General features: G+C 52.7%; 1 protein-coding gene across 3 annotated transcripts; it reads right to left on the bottom strand.

Moving 5' to 3' along the window:
* Positions 1–1,177: 1,177 nt before the first annotated feature.
* CPT1C (carnitine palmitoyltransferase 1C) lies at positions 1,178–18,101 on the bottom strand. Of its 3 annotated transcripts, none has more exons than XM_049901627.1 (20): positions 17,866–18,101; positions 17,056–17,147; positions 16,559–16,705; positions 15,550–15,689; positions 14,071–14,242; positions 13,486–13,587; positions 13,264–13,401; positions 10,113–10,190; positions 9,798–9,905; positions 9,637–9,721; positions 8,468–8,663; positions 8,166–8,348; positions 7,007–7,112; positions 4,854–4,970; positions 3,961–4,125; positions 3,576–3,710; positions 2,382–2,534; positions 1,953–2,066; positions 1,620–1,712; positions 1,178–1,483 (listed from the first exon to the last, which is right to left on the bottom strand). In XM_049901627.1, the coding sequence occupies exons 3-20, from the start codon at positions 16,697–16,699 to the stop codon at positions 1,298–1,300; spliced, it is 2,412 nt and encodes an 803-aa protein (XP_049757584.1). In that variant the 5' UTR covers positions 16,700–16,705; positions 17,056–17,147; positions 17,866–18,101; the 3' UTR covers positions 1,178–1,297. The 3 variants fall into 3 exon arrangements, with proteins under 3 accessions (XP_049757584.1, XP_049757585.1, XP_049757586.1); XM_049901628.1 differs by having other exon boundaries at positions 9,798–9,872; XM_049901629.1 differs by lacking the exon at positions 3,961–4,125.
* Positions 18,102–19,913: the final 1,812 nt, after the last annotated feature.

Genomic DNA, 19,913 nt, shown 5'->3' with positions numbered 1-19,913 from the left:
TGTCTTCTATGACCTAGTCACTCCTTTCATATTGTTAGTCAAAAAAGTCACTAAATTCAGCCTACATACAAAAGGAGGGAAGTAAGCTTCACCTTTTGGAGGAAGGAGTATCAAAGTATTTGTGGACATTTTTTAAAACCAACACACAGTTGGTGGGCTGGGTGCTGAAGGCTGGAATGATGGAGGTTGAGGTGTTTAGGATTTTTATTTTCATTGTTGGGTTGGTGTGACTACACTTGATTTAGTGGAAGTAATGAGAGCTGCAGTCATGGAGCTTTGGAATCATAGCATTGGTGAGTTTGATAATTGGGATTTTGGTGTGGTTAAATCATGTTGGTGTTGGTATGTATTACTGCTGTTGGGCTGGTGGGTGTTGTCATGGTAGTGGGGGTAGATTAAGGGTAGAGTAGGGGTGTGGTTGGGAGTGTGGTGCTTACAATTCTTAACTATGGGTTAGGTAAGAGTTTGGGTTATGATGGAGATAAGAAGCCCTGGTGGCACAACAGTTAAATGCTTGGGTGCTAACTGAAAGTTTGGTAGTTCAAACCCACCCAGAGATTCCATGGGAGAAAGACCTGGCAATTTGCTTCAGTGAAGATTACAGACTAGAAAGCCATATGGGGCAGTTCCACTCTGTCACATGGGGTCACTATTTGTCAAAAATGGGGTTTGGGGTTGGATTTTTGTGTAGAGTTCTAATTGAGGTTATGTTGTTTGGTGTAGTGGGGTGCGGTATCACGGAGTTGAGTGGAATCATAGAAGTGGTTAGGGTAGTCATGAGAGCTGAATCCATCATTGAGGTGGAGGTTGAAATGGCTGGGGTTGAGTAATAAGAATCCAAGTGGATTCATTTAGGGTGAGGGTCAGTTGGGGTGGGTGGCTTGGTGTTGGATCTTTAGATTTAGAGATTGGTTGGGGATGGGGCAGCAGGAATTGGTCTAATGAGAGCTTATGGATTTGTTTGGTTGGGAATGGCCTTGGATGGTTGGGTTTGGTGTGATTGGAGTTGGGAATGGAATGAACTGGGCAGGTACTGGGGAGTTTTGATTGAATTTGTGATTATAACTAGTAATGAATTTGGGCCTGGAGGTGGATGACAACTTTTCTCCCCTACCTCGATCCTCACCTTTCCCACCCCCACACAGCCCAAGATAATAGCAAACATCACACATGCAGCTCACACATCTTTATTGGCCCAGATGTGGGATTTCCAAACAGGCTGCCCCTGTCCTGAACCAGCCCAGCTGTAGATCCTCACCCTGGTTCCTGAGAGAGACCAGCTCCCTGGTAGAAGGGGTCAGAAGTTGGTGGATGTTGTAGGTGCCCTGGAGCTCTGAGTCTGGATGGAGAGGGAGTCACACTTGTGCCCTGAGTCCTTCCCCTCTAACCCTCTGCGCCTGCACCTAAGACCCTGCCCAGCCTGGAACAGGGAGGCCACATCCAACAACGCATCCTCAATGTGCTGCCCCAGCTGATGGGAGTCCTGGAAGAAGAAACATATCAGGTCCAGGAGAAGCTGGGAGAGGGACTCTTGAGGGCTGATGAACAAGAGGGTAGGGTGTCCCTGACTCCTGGGTCTGACAGAGAAGGGTGGAAGTTTATGTCCAAGTTTATCTCACCGTTTTTGTGCTTGATTTTTTGCTGGAGATGTGGAAGGTGATCATGTTATCCCCCATGAAGATATAAGAAACACCATAACCATGGTCATCAGCCTGGAGTGGGAAAGAGTAACAGAAACAATATAGCCTTCTGTGCCACCTCCCCCCCACAATGCCGGAGTCCAGGCCCCCAGCCCTCTTCTATCCCAAGACCCAGGAGTCCAGACCCCTAGCCACCTCCTCCCTTAGATCCAGGAGTCTGGGCACCCAACCCCTCCTCCCTGGAACCTGGGCGTCTGGGCCCCAGCCCCTTCCTTCCTCAGACTCAGGTTCCAGGGCCCCAGCTCCACTCACAGGCCCGAATCCACCCCCAGAGGAAACATAGTCGGGATAATTGTGGATGTCAAACAGATGCATTTGCTGAACAGGGATCTGGCTGGTAGCCAGCTGCCACTGCTCTGAGTGAACCTGAGGGACAAGAGAAGGGCACTTGTGAATGAAAGAGAGATGAACCCACATGCCTGCCCTCATTTGGCTCAGCCCCATACCAGGAACTGCTCCTCCTTTCTGACCACCTCCTCTGCCTCTGGTAATTTCTCCTAAATCTGCTCTCTTTCGCCCCTCCTCCCTGACCGCGCCCTTCTTCCCTGACCACGCCCCTTTCCCTTTCCCTTCTCTTGCTCCCTTTTCCTTAAACCTTTCCTCTGCCAACGCCTCCCTGGAAGCCCCTCCCTTCTCCCCAGCCTCCTAGCTTCCCTCTCTGACTCTTTCCCACACTCCAACCTGGGCCAGGAAAGGCGACTGCAGGTGGAGGAACCGGGACACGATGTACAGTGCGAAGAGGTGCCGGTCGACCCCCTGCCCACTCATGGCTGCCTTCAGCAGGGCCTGGTGCTTGTCCACCGCCACGCGGAACAGGGCGAGGCACTCCGGGTCCTGGGGTTGGCAAGGAGGTCACAGGTCATGGAGAGACAGGAAGTTGGCTGCCGGGGCCTGTCTCACACCTGTCCTTAACCCAGCCTCATGCAACATCCCTGCAAGGGATGTGGACCCCACTGGACAGAGGGGAAAGTGAGGCCCAGAGAAAGGAAGCTAATTTTCTCAGGGCCACACAGTGAGATAGAATTGGGGGTGGGTCCCCAGGCCTGTCAGACCCCAAGGCCTAAACTTCTTCCACTGAGCCACAATACCTCATAGGGAGGGGGAGAAAGAGCAGAGGTGCCTGAAGGGGAGGGATTAAGGTCCTGAGGGGGGGTGGTTCTGAGCAGAGAGATTATAGAGGACATGAGGAATGGTGCAAAAAGAGGTCACATCCAAACCCAAACTAAACCTGTTGCCGTTTGAGTCGATTCTGACTCACAGGGACCACATAGGACAGAGTAGAACTGCCCCATAGGGTTTCCAAGGAGTGGCTGGTGGATTCGAACTGCCGACCTTTTGGTTAGCTGCCAAACACTTAACCACCGTGCCACCAGGGCTCCAGGAGCTCACGTAGAGGCTTAGTAATCAAAGAGTGCTGCACTGTGGAAACGACTCCTTCTTCAGTGCCCCCCACCACATGCTGTATAAAAACCAGTTGCCGTCGAGTTGATTCCAACTCACGGCAACCCTATGTGTGTCAGAGTAGAACTGTGCTCCATGGGATTTTCAATGGCTGATTTCTAGTAGATCACCAGGTCTTTCTTCCGAGGCATCTTTAGGTGGACTCAAACCTCCAATCTTTCTGTTAGCAGCTGAATGCACTAACCATTTGCCCCATCCAGGGACTCTCATGCCCTACGCTTCCTCCACTAAAGTCCATATCACACTATACTGAACTATCTGTCTCCCCTCAAAGGCAGCAAGCTCCTTGAGGTTCATCCTGGTGTTGCTAGTGCCCATCATGGGCCTGGCAGTCAATAAGTGCTCCATAAACCTTGCAAATGTATAAGTGAATAAATGGAAATGACTGAAGCCTCCAGAGAGGCCCGCACCCACCGTCTTCTCATCATCCTCCATGGCTTTCACAAAGTTGCAAGCCTCCCTCGTACAAGACCGCACTGTCTCTGTCCGACCTTCCAAGAACAAGCGAGTCATGGCCGACTCGTAAGTCTGGCAGAATTGACCCCTGTCCTGGGGGATGAGGAGGACAGAAATATATCAGCGGGGCTCAGGAAGTCTTCATAGATGTAAGCCACCTCCATCTAGAGCTCCAGCCTCCTCCCGCCCAGGAGTGTGTGGTTGGGAGAGAGAAGCAAGATGGCAGCCCAAAGTGGCAACCACCAAGAGAAGTCATTGGATGTTGGTTAGGGAGCTGCAGAGGCAGGTCTTGGGGGTCCAGGGGAATTGAGGTCCGAAGAGGGGACTGGGGAACCACACTGACCCGGAAGTGGGCCAGCTGCAAGGCCATCTGAATGAAGCTGTCTGGAGAGAGATAGCAGCGTTTGATGAAGCTTTTGCCAAAGTGGGAGAAGGGGAAGATGTGGCAGTCGATGTTCCCAGACAAAGTCTTGGCTCCCCTCAGGGCTAGAGAGATGGATGGATGGATCTACCGGAGAAGGAGGGAGGACAGAATTGTGGGTGAGGGTAGGGTTACAGCTGGGAATAGGGCTGGAAGTGGAGACTGGGATGGAGTTAGAGTTGGGGTGGAATTCAGAAGCAGGGACAAAGAAGGGGATGGAACAGAAGGACTGGGTTAAAGATGTGAATGGTGATAGGGATGGCAATGAATATCAGAATGGGACTAGGAATGGGCTACAGTTGAAGTGGGTTTGGGAATGGGGTTGGAGATGGGATTGATATGATCTTGGAAATGGAGCTGGGGTGGGACTGGGAATAGGGTTAGGCATGGAGATTGAGTTGCAGCTGGGGGTTGGATGAGGTTGGGTGGCAGATAAGACTGAATTTAGGTATAGTGTTGGGGATGGGATTTGGGATAGAGATGAATTTGGATGGGAATGGGGTTGTGGTTGGGGTTGGGATAGGACTGGGGTTCAGTTTGAGATTGGGCATGGAGACGGATTTGGGAAAGAGGTTGAGGATGAGGATGAAGGTGAGAACAGGGTTAGGGCTAGGGTTAAGGATGGAATTGGGCTTAAGGATGAGGCTGGATTGAGGCTGGGTTTGGGTTGGGTTGGGAGTGGGTGTGGGTTTGGGAATGAGGTTGGTGTTAGGAATGGGGCTAATTTTGAGGTTAAGATTGGGGATGGGGATGAATTTGAAGTCGAGGCTAGGATTTATGAGACATGGAGGAGAGACCCAGAGACCTGGCCTCACCTTGTCTGGAAGATCCCAGTACAGCCGCTGGGGCTGGGGCAGTGTGGGGTCAGGATGTCCCTTGCAGTGGCCATCTGCTGAGTAGCCCAGCTGAAAGCATTCTGTGGCCAGAGTGAACTGTGTACAAATGGAGGTGGTCAGAGTTCCTTCCTCCCTCTGGACCAGGGGACATCTAACCAGGGTCCTCTTTTCATAACTCCCTTTAGGGGAAGGGGGCCGGTCCCTGAGAAACAAGAAAACTCTGGTGTTCACAGACGGGTTCTCAGGTTCACGGTCATTGACAGCAGGACTAATACTCAACTGTTACCTACTTAGCCAGCAACATCACCATGACCCTGTACTTCTGACTGGTAGATAAAGACCCATTACCTGGCTGCACCAGCCCTCCCAGAGACCACCCCATGATCCTGGGACTGAAGGGGTACAGCCAGCATAGCATCGACCTCCAGGGCACCAGCATCCATTCTGATTCAGTGGTACCCATGCCTTACTGGTTGTTCAATTTTTTAAATTCACTCTGATCAACCACCTGCTCCTGGCCAGCACACTCTATTCATATTTCCACTTAATTCTCAAACCCTAGGAAAAGGGATTAATATCCCCATTTAAAAATATATTGGCAGAAAATTCCAAATCAAAACCACAATGAGATACCATTTCACTCCCACTAGAATGGATATGATCAGAAAAACGGAAACCAACAAGTGTCGGTGAGGACGTGGAGGAACTGAAACCCTCTCCATTGCTGGTAGAAGGGACAGATTACCCAATAAGCAAGGTATGCACGAGTTTACTTGTGCTTACTTACTAATCTGTAGTGAAACCCATGTGAAATTGTGCACTACAGATTAGTGAGTAAACACAACTAAGCCCGTGCGTAACTTGCTTAGTGGTTAGTCCACCCCTGGCTGGTAGCAATGTAAAACAGTGCAGCTGCTGTGGAAACAGTTTGGTAGTTCCTCAAAAAGTTAAACAGAATTACCCTATGACCTGGCAGAATTATTCTATAATCCTAGGAATACACCCAAAAGATCTGTAAGCAGGAACACAAACAGATACTTGTACACTAGTGTTCATTGCCAAACTAGCCAAAAGGTGGAAAAAACCTAAATGACCATCAACAGATGAATGGACAAACAAAATGTGGTCCATACATACAATGGAATAGTATCCAGCTCTAAAGAGAAATGAAGTTCTGATACACGCTACGACACGGAGGAACCATGAAAACATCAAGTGAAATAAGTCACAAAGGGACAAATATTGTCACTTCCCACTTACATGAAATATCTAAAAAAGGCAAATGCCTAGAGATCAAACTTCATTAGTGGTTACCAGGGGCAGGTAGGGGTTACTGCTTAGCGGGACTGAATCTCATTGTTATTTGCTGCTGTCGAGTCAGTTCCAACTCCTGGTGACCCTGTGTGTGCAGAGTAGAACTGCTCCATAGGGTTGTCAAGGCTGGGACCTCTAGCAAGCAGATAGCCAGGCTTGTCTTCCAAGGCATCTGGGCGGGGGGGAGGGGGTTTGAACCATCAACCTTTTGGCTAGTAGTTGAGTGCTTAACCTTCTGCGCCACCCAGTGACTCCAAGTCTCTGTTAAGGCTAATGAAAAAATTTGGAAACAGATAGTGGTAATGGCTACACAACAAAATGAATGTAATTAAGGTCACTGAATTGTACAAATAAAAACGGTTAAAATAGCAAATGTTTTGTTACATATATTTTCACAATTTTAAAAAATCTGGCAGCTTTGCATTTCTTCCCATAGAAAGTTATCAGGATAAGGGAACAACCAAAACACAGTTAAAGAGAATGTTGACAAAATGTGAAAAATGTAACTAATGTCACGGAACAATTTTTATAGACATTATAAAAATGGGAACCTAATCTACTCTGTAAACTTTTAACAAAAACACAATAAAATATTGTTAAAAAAAAAAAAAAAGGAAGTTGTAAGGGTGACTCTGGGCAAATCACTACCCTTTGCTGAGCCCCCATTTTCCCAATCATCAAAGGAAGGTCATCATCCCAGACCCCCTTCTTTGCTGGAGGACCCTGGGCTGGTCTCTCTCTCTCTGAGCCTCAGTTTCTCCTCTGAGCCTAAGGCCCTGGAGAGGAAGGTCTTTGGGACTGGGGGTGGGGTCCCCTACCTCCCACATGTGTCCTGAGATGGGGCAGTCGGCCCATGAGTGCTCCACGCTGAGGCCCAGCTTCCCGTTGGAGAAGACAATTAAGGTGAAGGATTTGTCAAACCAGCTGTGGGGGAGAGTTAAGAGGGGTCACCAAGAAGCGGGGGCCTGGAGGGTGGAACCTGGGGTGTTCTCTGTGGGGCCTGAGGGGAGGTTCAGGGTGGCAAGGTCTGAAAATCGGGGCTCAGGTCCTGGTATGAGCCTCACTAGGGGGACTAGGGGATCTCTAGAAGGTGGTTCTGGAATGTCTCTGAGTTGTGTCTAGGATTTGGGGATATTTGGGAACTTGCTGAGGAAGGGTCAAGGATGGCCTTGGGTTTGTGGAGGATGCCGGGAAGTTAGGGGAACTCCCTGGGGAGCATAGAAAAACAGAGGATGTCTGGTGGGCATTTAGGAAGTTATCTGAGGATCTCTATGTATGGGGGTTCTAGGTCTGGGGTCCTGGGTTTGGGGTGCTTGGGCCTGGGAATACCTGCCCTGAGGTCCAGGGACTCAGTGTCTGCAGTTCTGAGTCTGGGGTCCTGGGTCTAGGGGTCCAGGGTCTGGGAGTCCAAGGTCTAAGGGCTCTCTGGGGCCTGGGGTGGGGGGCAGTCCTAGATCTGGAATTTGGTGGTCCTCGCACTTGGACTAGCTCCTTGTCCTGGGTCTGGGTTATGGATCTGAGGTCCAGGTCTAGGAGTTCTCAGGAGGTGGGGGTCTCAGGTCTGGGGTTTGGTAGCCCTTATATCTCGGGTCCCTCGGCCTGGGTTATAAGTCTACAGAGTTCCAGGTCTAGGAGTTCCTTGAGCCTGGGGGTCCTAGATCTGGAGTTCTTGCACCTAGGGTCCATGCATCTGGGGTCCTGAGTTTGGGGTCCCAGATCTAGGTGTCTCTGGGTCTGGAGGTCCCAGGTCTGGGGTCAAGAGTTTGGCTGTCTTCTGTTTGGGGTCCCTGAGTCTGGGGTTATGGGCCTGGGGTCTCAGATAAAGGGTTGTTCAGGGCAGAGGTCCCTAGGTCTGAGGTGTGGTTTTCCTGACCCCGGAGTCCCCAGGTGTCAAGTCTTTGGGTCTGGGGTCCTAGGTCTGATACCAGGTCTGGGGGCCCCAGGTCTGGGTGGGGTCCAAGTCTCTAGGGGACTCACCGGTCATGACCTGGGCCAGCCAGCAGGGCGTGAGCATAGGCGTCCAGTGAAGCTGCTGGGTCTTCCTTGGTGAGCCCTGCAGGCTCAGAGTCCAGCGACACAAAGAAAGCAGCCCCTTCCACTGCCTCCAGGGCCTCCGCAGCCTGCATCTTCAAAGACCTCCGTAGCTGGGCCCACGTGTCCCTGCCGGGGGACCTGCCTGAGCCCAGCCTGGCTCTCGACCCGGCCTCACCCCAAACCTGCCCTCCGCAGCCCCTCACGCCTGCTGGCGTCTCTGGAAGCCCCTGCTCTCTGACCCTCACCTGGGCGCTGCGGTCAGGGCCGGCAGGTGTTCCTCATGGGGGCAGGAGGGGGAGGGGTCGTCCAGGATCCGCTGGAACTGCTGCTCCAGGGCCCGAGGGGAAAGCAGGCCATTTCCGGAGTGGGTTCCCACGCGGAAGAATCGGCCCCGGTGGAAGACAGCCACGTGTCGGCTGTCACAGAGGTGGTGGATGTGGTCTGGGGGGCACCAGCAGAAGCGTGGAGGCGGGAAGGCCAGATACATTATAAGAATAACAAGCATATATTAGGCACTTCCTATGTGAAGAAGCCCTGGTGGCGCTGTGGTTAAGTGCTCAGCTGCTAATGTCGGCAGTTAGAATCCACCAGCAGCTCTGTGGGAGAAAGATCTATGGCAGTCTGCTTCCCTAAAGATTTACAGCCTTGGAAACCCTATGGGGCAGTTCTACCCTGTCCTGTAGGGTCCCTGTGAGTCAGAACCCACTCCATAGCAACAGGCTTATGTGCCAGGTTTATGTTCTAAACATTCATTTAATCCTCACAACTCTATGTATGTTATTATCCCATTTTAAAAACTAGTTGCAGAAACACTTAGAATAAGCAAATGTAGAGAGGTCAGAGTCGAACAGTGGTTACCAAGGGCGGGAAGGAAGGGGAAACAGGAAATCTTTGTTTATGAGGATGTTTATGAGTCTTTGTTTATGGGGATGGAAAATATAGCAATGGATGTTGGTGATGGTGCACAACACGATTAATGTAATTGGTTTCACTGAATCATACAAGTGACAAATGTTGAATTGGCAAAAGTTGTGTGAACTACATTTTTACAACAATTAAAAACAAAATTTGCCGTTGAGTTGATCCCAACTCATGGCGACCCCATGTGTAACTGTGTTCCATAGAGTTCTCAAGGGGTCATTTTTCAGAAAAAGATCACCAGACCTTTCTTCTGAGGTACCTCTGGGTGGGTTCAAACTGCCTTTCAGGTAGTAGCTGAGTGCTTCATCAATTGTGTCATCCAGGAACAACTATCCCATTTTAGAAAGAAGGAAAACTGAGGCTCAGAGAGGATAATAATTTGTCCAAGGTCACACAGCTAGGAAATGATGGAGCTGGGATTTGAACCCAGGTAGCAGAGTCATTGTTCAGCCTTTATCAATGGGGAAGCAGGGCTGGGGGGAGGGGCTCTCACCTTTTTGGACCCCCGGAACGCGGGTGGTGTTGAATATTTTCTCGTACTGAGCAGAGCACAGGGGGCGCATCTCCATCAGCAAAGTCTGCGGAAGACGTGGGCTAGTGAGCCGCTCCCAGGACCCACGTGGCCCCACCCCAGACCACGGCGCCCCCACTTACAGGTGGGATCTCCTGGCGGGTCAGGCGATGGCGGTACAGAAGCAGAGCGTGGACAGCATTCCCAGCACGAGCGGCCTGCAGCGGAGTGGGCGTGACATATAGGAAGTCCTGGGGGTCAGCAGAGGAGACAAGGAAACGTCTGGGGTGAGGCTGGTCCCTGACCCCAACAGAAGGCAGGACGGTGAATCCCAAGCTGTAGTCCCAGATTCAGATCACTAACCATAAACCCCATGTTCTGCCCAGACCCCCGGACCCCAGGCCTGGGGCACTAATGAGGAGCCCCACCCCTTCCCCAGCCCCTACCCCGCTTCTCACCATCAGGTAATAGTTGCTGTTGGTCATCAGCGAGTTTCGGGAGCGCAGGTACACGAATTCTTCCCACCAGTCACTGACCTGAGGGTGGGGTGGGGAGACACAGGGCTGGGACAGGGCTAGGGTGGGGAGGCTCCTCCTGGTGGCGGAAGGCGGGAAGCACAAGGGGCGAGCCCCAAAAAAGACGCCATGATCAGTAACTGGTTATTATTCCAGAAGTTCATGAATGGATAGGTGATGGGTTAGTTAAATCCAGCTACACCTATGCTATGGAATACACGGCAGCTGCTAAAAAGAACGAGGAACATCTAGATGTTGTTGCTGTTATTGTGAGTTGCTGTCGAGTCGATTTCAACAGAGTAGAACTGCCCCATAGATTTTCCCAGGCTGTAATCTTTACTGGAACAGATGGCCAGCTCTTTTTCCCATGGAGCCACTGGGTGGGTTAGAACCGCCGACCTTTCTGCTTCCAGCCGATCATCCCTTAACCCACCTAACCCGTTGCCGTCGAGTTGATTCCAACTCATAGCGATGCTATAGGACAGAGTAGAACTGCCCCATTAGGGTTTCCAAGGAACGCCTGGTGGATTCGAACTGCTGGCCTTTTTTTGTTGTTGTTGTTAGCAGCCATAGCTTTTGACCACTATGCCACCAGGGTTTCTTTAACCCACCTAGACGTACAGAATGAGGAACACAATATTACTGTTGAAGGAGGAAAGCTGGGGTGGGGGGCGGGGAGGGACTCAATGCCTAGGGGACACTGAGCTTCTGTTAAGGGTGATGGTATAATCTTGGATCAGATAAGGGTACTGTTGAACAACATGATGATGAACACAATGTCACTGAACTGTACGTGTGAAGACTGTCGAAATGGCAAATGTTTTGTTACCTATTTATCACAATGAAGAAAGCTAGGCACAGAACACAATGTGCAAGTTGATCCCATTTGAGATTAAAAAAATAATATACCAGTCTGAAAGGCTACCTACCGTATGGTTCCAACTATATGACATTCTGGAAAAGACAAAGTTATAGGCAAGGCCTCTGGATTACAGTGGACTAGGAAGGAATTTCTGGCAATCTACTGAAAATCAGCCAGCGAAAACCCTATGGATCACAAGGGTCTGATCGGCAAAGAATCATGGGGGCGATGCAGGACCAGGTAGAGTTTTGTTCCGTTGTGCATGGAGTTACCATGAGTCAGGGGTGACTCGATGGCAGCTAACAACAACAATAGAGACAGTAAGATCAGTGGTTGCCAGGGGTTCAGGGGGATGGGGAAGAATGAATATGTGGAGCACAGGGCATTTTTAGGGCAGTGAAACTATTCTGCATGATACAGGCAGCTGCTGGGTTACCAATGAGTCTGTCTGTAAGTCCAATTTGTAGGTAAGTCAGAACAGGTACATACGGTTTTTATCTAATGTCAGTTAGTCAAATGTTTGTCTTAGTATATAGTATATATTTTACCTTTCTATGCATATAAAACACTTAAACACCACCAAACTCCACAATGTTTTCATGAGCATCACAAAGTAGCACATGCATGCATTTGTTATTATGAGCCATTGCATGTATTTACCTCAAAGTTTTAAAAAATGGGCTTTATGGCAGTCCATTCTTAAGTACCAGTTGTCCATAAATCGGACGTTCCTAACCCAGGGACTGCCCGTACTGTAATGCAGAACCCGGGTCCTGACTGTATGACATCCCCACATGCTCCAATACGCTGAGTCCTGCCCATAACCCAAGCCCCACCCCCACGATATACCCACAACTCATGCCCTGCCCCCATGCTCCAACATTCTGACACATGACATTAAGCACATATCAAAACACACAGGACTGTATAACACAAAGAGTGAACCCCATTGTCAACTATGGACCCTGGTTAATGTATCAATACTGGTTCATCAATTACAACAAAAGCGCAACATGAATGCATGTTAATAACAGGAGAAACAGTGTGCAGGTGGAAGAGGGGGTATATGGACAGACCCAAAAGCCCTGATTTAGGAGAAGCCCTGCCTCTCTCAGTGCCTGTTTTCCCTAGGCACCATCAAGGACCTAGCTACTGAACTCAGAATAGAAGCCCAAGGGTGACGGTGTCCTTCAGCTTCAGCAGAGACGGAAGCAAGCAAGAACGATTTGGGGCGGGCCTTGGCTTTTTGACAAGCCAGACGAGGGGCCGAAATGTTGACGGGTCCTGGGATTCCGGTTTAAAACATTGCAGAACGTGGTGGGCAGGGCCATGGATGTGGGCGAGTCCTGGAGGGTGGATCAGATGACGGGAGGGCTTAGATATTGAAATACGGAGGGGGCTCAGAATATTGGAGCATCCAAGAGAGGGACTCAGACTGTAGAAACATGGGGGCACTGGAGAGTCAGGGGGCGGAACTCAGAACATTGGACGATGGGGGGTGGGGTTTGGAATGCTGGGACATGGGCGGGGCTCAGAATATAGGAGCGTGGGTTTGTGCGCAAGTCATAAGGGCCAACCCAAACCAAACCCACAGCGATGGAGTCCATTCCGACTCGTAGCGGCCCTATAGGACAGAGTAAAAATGCCCCATAGGGTTTCCAAGGCTGTAAATCTTCATGAAAACAGATTGCCAAATCTTTCTCCTGGGAGAGGCTGGTGGGTTCGAACCTCTGACCTTTCAGTTGGCAGCTGAGTGCTTTAACCACTGAGCCACCAGACCTCCCTGTCATAAGGGCAGGACTCAGAATACTGGAGCATGTGGGCGTGGCTGAATTGTGGGCGTGTTGTGGGGTCAGAGCCTGGGTTACGGGCATGTAATTGGGGGGCCTGGGTTGTGGGCATGTCATCGGGGAGGGGCTAAACTGTGGGTATGTCGTGGCAGCAGGGCCTGTGTTGTGTGTGTGTCACATAGGGTGGGGCCCGTGTGGCGGGCAAGTTGTGGTGGCGGGGCCTGGGTTGTGGGTTAGCAAGGCGGGGACAATATTGGAGCACCTGAGCAGGGGCAGAATTGTGGGCGTGTCATGGGGGGACAGAACTGGCAATATTGGAGCGTGGGGGACCTGGTTGTGGGCGTGTCCTGGGCTGGCATAGACTAGACTTCGTTAGGAGGCCGGATCAGAACCTTAGCCTTATTGGTGGGGGGCGGGGCAGCAGGCCTAGGCGTGGACTCACGTAATTGGACGCCCACCAAGACTTGAGCTGCAGGTACCACTGCAGTAGCGACGCTTGCAGTCTCAGGAATTCCTGCGCTAGGCCCGCCATCCAGTTGAAGTCCTCGTCAGAGAGGACCGGCCGGACGGACTCCAAGTACTGAAGGGGGAGGGCAGAGAAGAGCAGGTCACGCCCCGGCCCACCCCTGCTGCCTCCCGCCCCCACCCCGGGTGCCAGGCCCACCTTGCGCACGGTCTCCTGCACGGAGGGCACGGGCTGGCGAGGCAGGGAGCACTGGTAACTGAAGAGCATTGGGTGGCGGCCGGAGAAGATGCGAACCAGGGCCTGGAGGGAAAGGTCTGGGGTCCTCAAATCTAGAGTCATTGATCCCCGCACGGGGCCCTAAGACTGGGGGGGAAACCCGCAGAGAGAATGGAACAGAGACTCAAAGGGAACGGTCCAGAGACCAGGTTAGGTGTGGGGGACAGAGACCCAAACAGAGAAGGAAAGATTGGGGGGAGGTGAGAGAAACACAAAGAGAGGAGACACACCCAGGGACGTGGGTGAGATGTTAACAGACATCCAAAGAGAGGGGCCAGAGACCCAGAGAGAGAGGGGGCCAGAGACCCAGAGAGAGGGGGCCAGAGACCCAGAGAGAAGGGGGGCCAGAGACCCAGAGAGAAGGGGGGCCAGAGACCCAGAGAGAAGGGGGGACAGAGACCCAGAGAGAAGGGGGGACAGAGACCCAGAGAGAAGGGGGGACAGAGATCCAGAGAGAGGACAGAGGTGGATCCCTGGAGGGCCTGAGTGGGCTCTGCCCCCACATACCAGCCAGGTCTTGGTGGGTGAGGACATGGCACCATGGGGCTCAAGGAGCCAGCCGTGGTAGGACAGAAGCAGCCTCAGGGCCACATGAAGTGTGAAGATCAGGGCTCCCCACAGACAGGAGGCGAACAGTGCAGCTGCCAGGGCCCCTCGAAGCCCATGGTGCTGCCCACCCCTGGAGGGAGAGAGAGAGAGAGGCTGGGCCTGGGTCTCCTGGCCTCAGAACCTCCCTCCCGCCAGCCCTTCCGGCCCCAGCATTTCCTAATGCTCCATGGCCCTGGTCATTTGGTTGATGGAGACAGATCTTACTATGGAACTGCTATCCGCCAGAGAAGTTTCCTCATTTGTAAAGTAGGTGTGATCCCCCTGCTCTCCCAGGATTGTGGGGACCCCATCTCCTAATACCACTTCCCATGGAACTTGGTAGGGGCTTAATAAGTGGAAGCCATTGTTTCCATTGAAGGTCTCTGGGTGGTACAAATGGTTTGTGCTGGACTACTAACCCAAAGATTGGTGGTTCAAACCAAGCCAGCAGTACTGTGGAAGAAAAGCCTGGCAACCCGTTTCCATTAAGATCACAGCCAAGAAAACCCTATGGAGCAGTTCTATAACACATGTGGTTGCCATGAGTTGGAATGGACTTGACAACAATGGGTATTATTTCAATTGATAAGGAGGGGTCACTTTGTCCTCCCAGGAAAACTGTAAGACCATGGGTCTTAAAGTGTGGCCCCTGGACCAGCAGCATCAGCAACACCTGGGAACTTGTGGGAATGCAAATTCCCAGGCCCCACCCCAGACCTACTGAGCCAGAACTTTTTGGAGTAGGGCCAGACAAAGTGTTTAGTAAATTCTTTGCAAAACCAAACCAAACCCCCCTTTGCCATCGAGTCAATTCTGATTCATAGCAACCCTATAGGACAGAGTAGAACTACCCCGTACGGTTCCCAAGGCTGTAAATCTTTACGGAAGCAGACTGCCACACCTTTCTCCCACAGAGCAGCTGGTGGGTTTGAACCACCTTTTGGTTAGCAGCCAGGTGCTTAACCACTGTGTCACCAGGGCTCCTGGTACTGTTCTGAAATATTCCACATGCATGATTTTGTTTAATTCTTCCAACCACCCTAAAAAACCTTCCAACCACCCTAAGAAGCAATTATTATTTAGCCCCATTTGACAGATGAAAAGACTGACACTGAGAGTGGTGAAGTCTCTTGCCTAAGACCACATAACTGGACAGGTAGAGCTCATACTTCTTTTTCAGTGCAGATAACCATATCTTAGCAAGAGGCAGTCGGGAAGGAAAAAAGTGCAGAGAGAAGAGAGGAAGTAACCTCCTTTTTTTTGACGCTCTACCTTTATTGATCTGACCCAAATCCTCAGAGGTTACTTTTCTTTACCAGGCCCACCATACTGACAGAGAAACTTATTGGGAGGAGGGAGGGGGTTGGGGAGGTTAATGGGGTGAGGTGGAGACCTCACCAGTCTGGCAGCAACTCTTTTATCTTCTCCATGAGTCCAAGGGAAGGATCCAGCTGGAGGAACCAGGCGAGCTGGATTGCACCGAAGAGAAAAAGCCAGCTGAGGGGGTTGGCAGGGTACACACCAGTAAGAAAGTTGTTCTGCAGGGAGGAAGGGCACCCGTTCAATCATTTCCTCCCCCTCCAAGCACCTACTCCATGCCATTCTCAAATATTTCTTGAGCACCCAGTATACACCGAGCCTCGATAACCCAGTGTGCACTGTTGCCATGAGATAGAGTCTATAGCAACTTTTTTTTTTTAATCATCACCCATGTGGGGAAATTGAAGATCAGAGTGGGGCACTTGCCCAAGGTCACATGGCTAGGCAGTGGTGGAGCCAGTATTCAAACTCAGCTCACAGTGGCTCAGGATCTCAGTTTGTTCACATACGGAGGACGTGGGGAGCAGGGAGACTCTAAATCTAGAAGATTGTACCAGAGTTCTAGAATTGGAGGCCCTGGGAGAGCGAGACAGGGGTTCTGGGTTGACACTGGGCATGGCCATTCAGAAGGAGGGGCAAGGGGCTGAAGCTGGCATTTCCAGAGCTGGGGCAGCAGGGTTTTTGGTGATGGCAGAGTGCAGGGCCCAGACATCTGGGAACTAGAGGGAGGGCACAGGGCACACTGGAGAGGGAGAAGAGGTTCTCAGGCCCATGGGGCAAGGACGAGGGGAAAAGAAGGGTCTATGGGATTGGGGTGTGGGTTACCAAAGACCTTGACCAGATCAAGGGGAGCAAAGAAGTTCTGGAACGGGGAGCATCTAGTTCTAGATCCTGGAAATGAAAGGGCGAGAGCTCTGCCATGGAGGGGGGTTGAGTTTTGGAAATTGTGGGGGTGGGGTGGGGGAGGTGGGTGGGATGGGGGAGGTGGGTGGGGGTACTGGAAGTGGGTGCAAGAGGTGAATAGGGGTTCCCTGGAGATGAGGTCGGGGATCCCAGGGGCAGGTAAATGGGTTCCTGGAAGGCTCACCCAGAAACGGGAGAGGCGCCTTTTCCACGAGCGTAGTCCGGAGAGGTAGATCTCCTGCAACATCGGCGCACTGAGATCCATTTCCGCCCCGTCCGAGGTCAGCGATAGTCGGAAGCCCACGGCCTGATGTGCTTCAGCCATGTCACGCTGGAGCTCAGGGAGGAGGACAGGGTCATTCACCAGGCCCGGGTTCCTTCCTCGTTCAGGCCCAGGAGTGTGGGACGCAAGTTCCCTCCTCCCTCAAACCCAAGATCCTGGGCTCCAGCGCCCTCCTTCCTCAGACCCGGGAGTCCAGGACCCCAGGCTCCCCTCCTTCAAACCCAGGAGTCCGTGCTCCCAGGCCCCTCCTCCCTCTGACCCAGAAGTCTGGGCCTGGCCCCCTCCTCCCTCAGTCCCAGGAGTCGGGGATCCCAGCCCCCTCCACCCTCTGACCCAGAAGTTCAGGCCCCTGGCTCCTCCTCCTCCCGTAGACCCAGGAATCTAGGACCCCAGCTCACCCAGCACCCCCTCAGGTGCTGAGAGGTCTTGAGGCTCCTGGCTGGAGACTCTGGTTTGTGGGGGGTTAGGCGGGGACGTCAGCTGGGGGGACCTGTGAACGGAGAGAGAAGTGGAGGATTAACTCGCGTTAACAGCTTGTGCTGCTCTCCTGGGAGCAAGGCGCGGGAGCAGTGCCCCCCCCGCTCCACCGCCCATGTAAACAACACGAGACAAAACAAACAAAAAAAAAAAACCACTGCGGTCGAGTCCATTCCGGCTCATAGCGACCCTACAGGACAGAGTAGAGCTGCCCCACACGGTTTCCAAGAAGCGCTTGGTAGATTTGAACTGCCAACATTTTGGTTAGCAGCCATAGCTCCTCACCACTACACAACCAGGGTTCCCCTCCCCCCCATATAAAAAAAAACATATAGGACCCCCCCCATATAAAGGACTCTCAAAATTCGGAGATGGGGGCAGGAAACCGTTCCAGGGTGGGTTTCGGGGTGTCGAGAAAAAAACCTTTGCCTAGCCCCATGTCAAAGGAACACCTGCCGGATGCTGGCATTGTCCATCTCATTTCCGCTTCCCAGTCCCAGGCGAGGGTGGAGGGGGGCTGTCTATAAATTCATCCGCCTGGGGTGGCCCAGCGTCCCTTCCCCCGGCCGGGACCGGAGGGGATGGAGACGGAAGAACCCTACTGCGCATGCGTCGCAGCGGGGATGCTGAGGCTGGGAGCCGAGGCGAGCGTCGAGGACAGGTGATGAAAAGGCTCGGACGCCCAGCTCAGGCAGGATCCAGGCCTGCAACCCCCACAGGAGGCTACTTACCACTCTGAGTCAGGGGTCCGCCGACCGGATGTCGGGGCCCAAGCCCGCCTGGCGGTCCCCCTTACCCCGATTTAGAGTGCCGGCCCCAAACCTCCCGTTTGCATGTCCAGTTCCAGTGCGGAGCGCACGACTTTGTCCACGGGTCCTTGGAACTCCTGCCCCACCCCCAGTTCTCCCCACAACCGGGAACCTCGATTTCTGTCTCGTGTGCGTTTTGCCGGGTGTTCAAGCCCCTGGTTTTAGCACTTTCCAATCCCCGCATTCTATCCCCGCCTCCTTCCAGTCTCTGCGCCCTATCCCCGCCCCCTCCAAATTCCAGTGACCAATCCGCTCCCTCCGTTCGATTCCCAGCCCTGTTTTTTACAAGACCTAATTCTCCACCGAAGGTCTCTCCCATTCTAAGCAGCTCCTCTCGTCTGGACCCCGGATTCTTGGGCGCCGCCCTCCGTTATTTATCTCTTCGAGGAACCGGGCTCAGCTCGCAAACGCTAGCCCTCCCCTGGGTGCAGTGTCACCTCACACGCGTTGGGTGTGGAGCCTGAGGGAATCTTAGTCCTTCCACCCAGAGAGTGAGGGATGTTTTTGAGTTGGCCTAGCGCACGGCAAACACGAACGGAAGGCGCAGTGGGAAGTTGGCGCGGAAGGGCCACAGCAGGTTAGATTCAAGACTTCCTTGCGGTTAAAGCTTGGATGAGGAAGAAGAGTATGGTAGGGACTGGGCCTTTTGTGAGCCCTAAATAAGCAGAGACAGACTGAAACGTGGTACTCTGGTTCTATTCGACTCTGGACGTTAGTCTTGTTTGTCCTGGCTGCATCCACTGTGCCTAGGAAGGGAGTGGGGAAGACAGTCTCAGGGTGAGCCTGGGGATAGAGTTAGGGAAGAAACTTGGGGTTGTGGCCACGATACACGGATGGGCAGACCGAGGCCAGAACAGGAACAGAGACATCCCCAGTGTCATCCAGTGAGCTGGGCTCTGCACTAGCCCACAGGCCGTGGGCTGGGGTCCTGGAAGCTGAGCAGAGCTCTGGTCTTGGGCCGCCAGTAGCGCCCACGGCTGTGGAGGTCTTGAGGCTTGCAACCAGCCTTTCCCGAGGTCTCCTTGGTGGAGGCAGAGCAGAGCCAGTATCTCAGACAGGCAGTGCATCCAGCATGTCCCCATGGAGCACTGACTGCCACTGTGTTGGGGGACCTGGTGCTGGAGCAGCTTGGGGTTAAGTGTAGAAGGCCTGGTTGGCACAGAATCCTCAAGAAACCAGCATATCATTGGTGGGGGCACCTGGAACACCTCCTTTGAGAATAGGCCACACCACACCAGAACAGCAGGATTTGAACCCAGATCCCTGCCTCCTGCACTGTGACACTGCATGTCACTCACTCTGCAGCACTGTCTGTGCCCAAGTGTGGCCTTGGGAGATGCCAATCTTTTAAGGCAGAGGGAAGAGGGGTGGGCTCACCAACCCCCACAAATGGCTACACAGCAGAGGGTCTCCAGGAAAGCAAGTCGGATAGGGGAAGCTCTGGGCTCTGGTGTAGCTGACTGAACTCCATCCCCACTGTGGGCAGGCCCAGCTCAGAAGGTTCCAGCACAGACCTGGAGTCTTAGGGGCCAGGAGAGGTTTGCAAAAGAGGGGCTGGGCAAGGTGGGACACATGTGCAGACAGGACCACCTGACAAGTGGGGACAAGGGGTGGCTGGGCCCTGCTTGACTGGATCCAGTGTTAACAGCATCCTGGAGGAAAAGTTTTGGACAGGTATGAGGGGTAGGTAGGCCTGGGGCTCCTGTACTGGGTATAGGAAAGGTATGGGTTGTCCTGGGGGGCCAAGACACGGTGGCTAAGGTAAGGCAGGTGGAGAGGGCCGAGAGGAGAAGCAGGTGTGGACAGTGCTCCAAGAGGATGGGCAGGTGTAGACACTGGGCCTGCAGCAGAGCCCCCCTGGGAGAGCTGAGAGGAAGGCTGGTGGGGCCTTAGTTTCCATCTCAGTAAAATGGGGAGGGCTTGAGGCCCTGTGCCCCAAAGCCGGGACTCTCCATGACCTCCAGAGAGGA

Source organism: Elephas maximus, chromosome 11 (genome assembly GCF_024166365.1).
Source record: "Elephas maximus indicus isolate mEleMax1 chromosome 11, mEleMax1 primary haplotype, whole genome shotgun sequence".
Lineage (NCBI taxonomy): Eukaryota > Metazoa > Chordata > Mammalia > Proboscidea > Elephantidae > Elephas > Elephas maximus.
This window is presented reverse-complemented; position numbering and strand designations above follow the sequence as displayed.

Coding starts and splice junctions, on each gene's coding strand:
- CPT1C (XM_049901627.1), bottom strand. CDS start 16,699: ATGGCTGAAGCACATCAGGCCGTGGGCTTCCGACTATCGCTGACCTCG. Junction 2,535..3,575: donor TGGAGGATGATGAGAAGACG/GTGGGTGCGGGC, acceptor TGCCAACCCCAG/GACCCGGAGTGCCTCGCCCT. Junction 2,067..2,381: donor AGTCGCCTTTCCTGGCCCAG/GTTGGAGTGTGG, acceptor CTTGTCCCTCAG/GTTCACTCAGAGCAGTGGCA.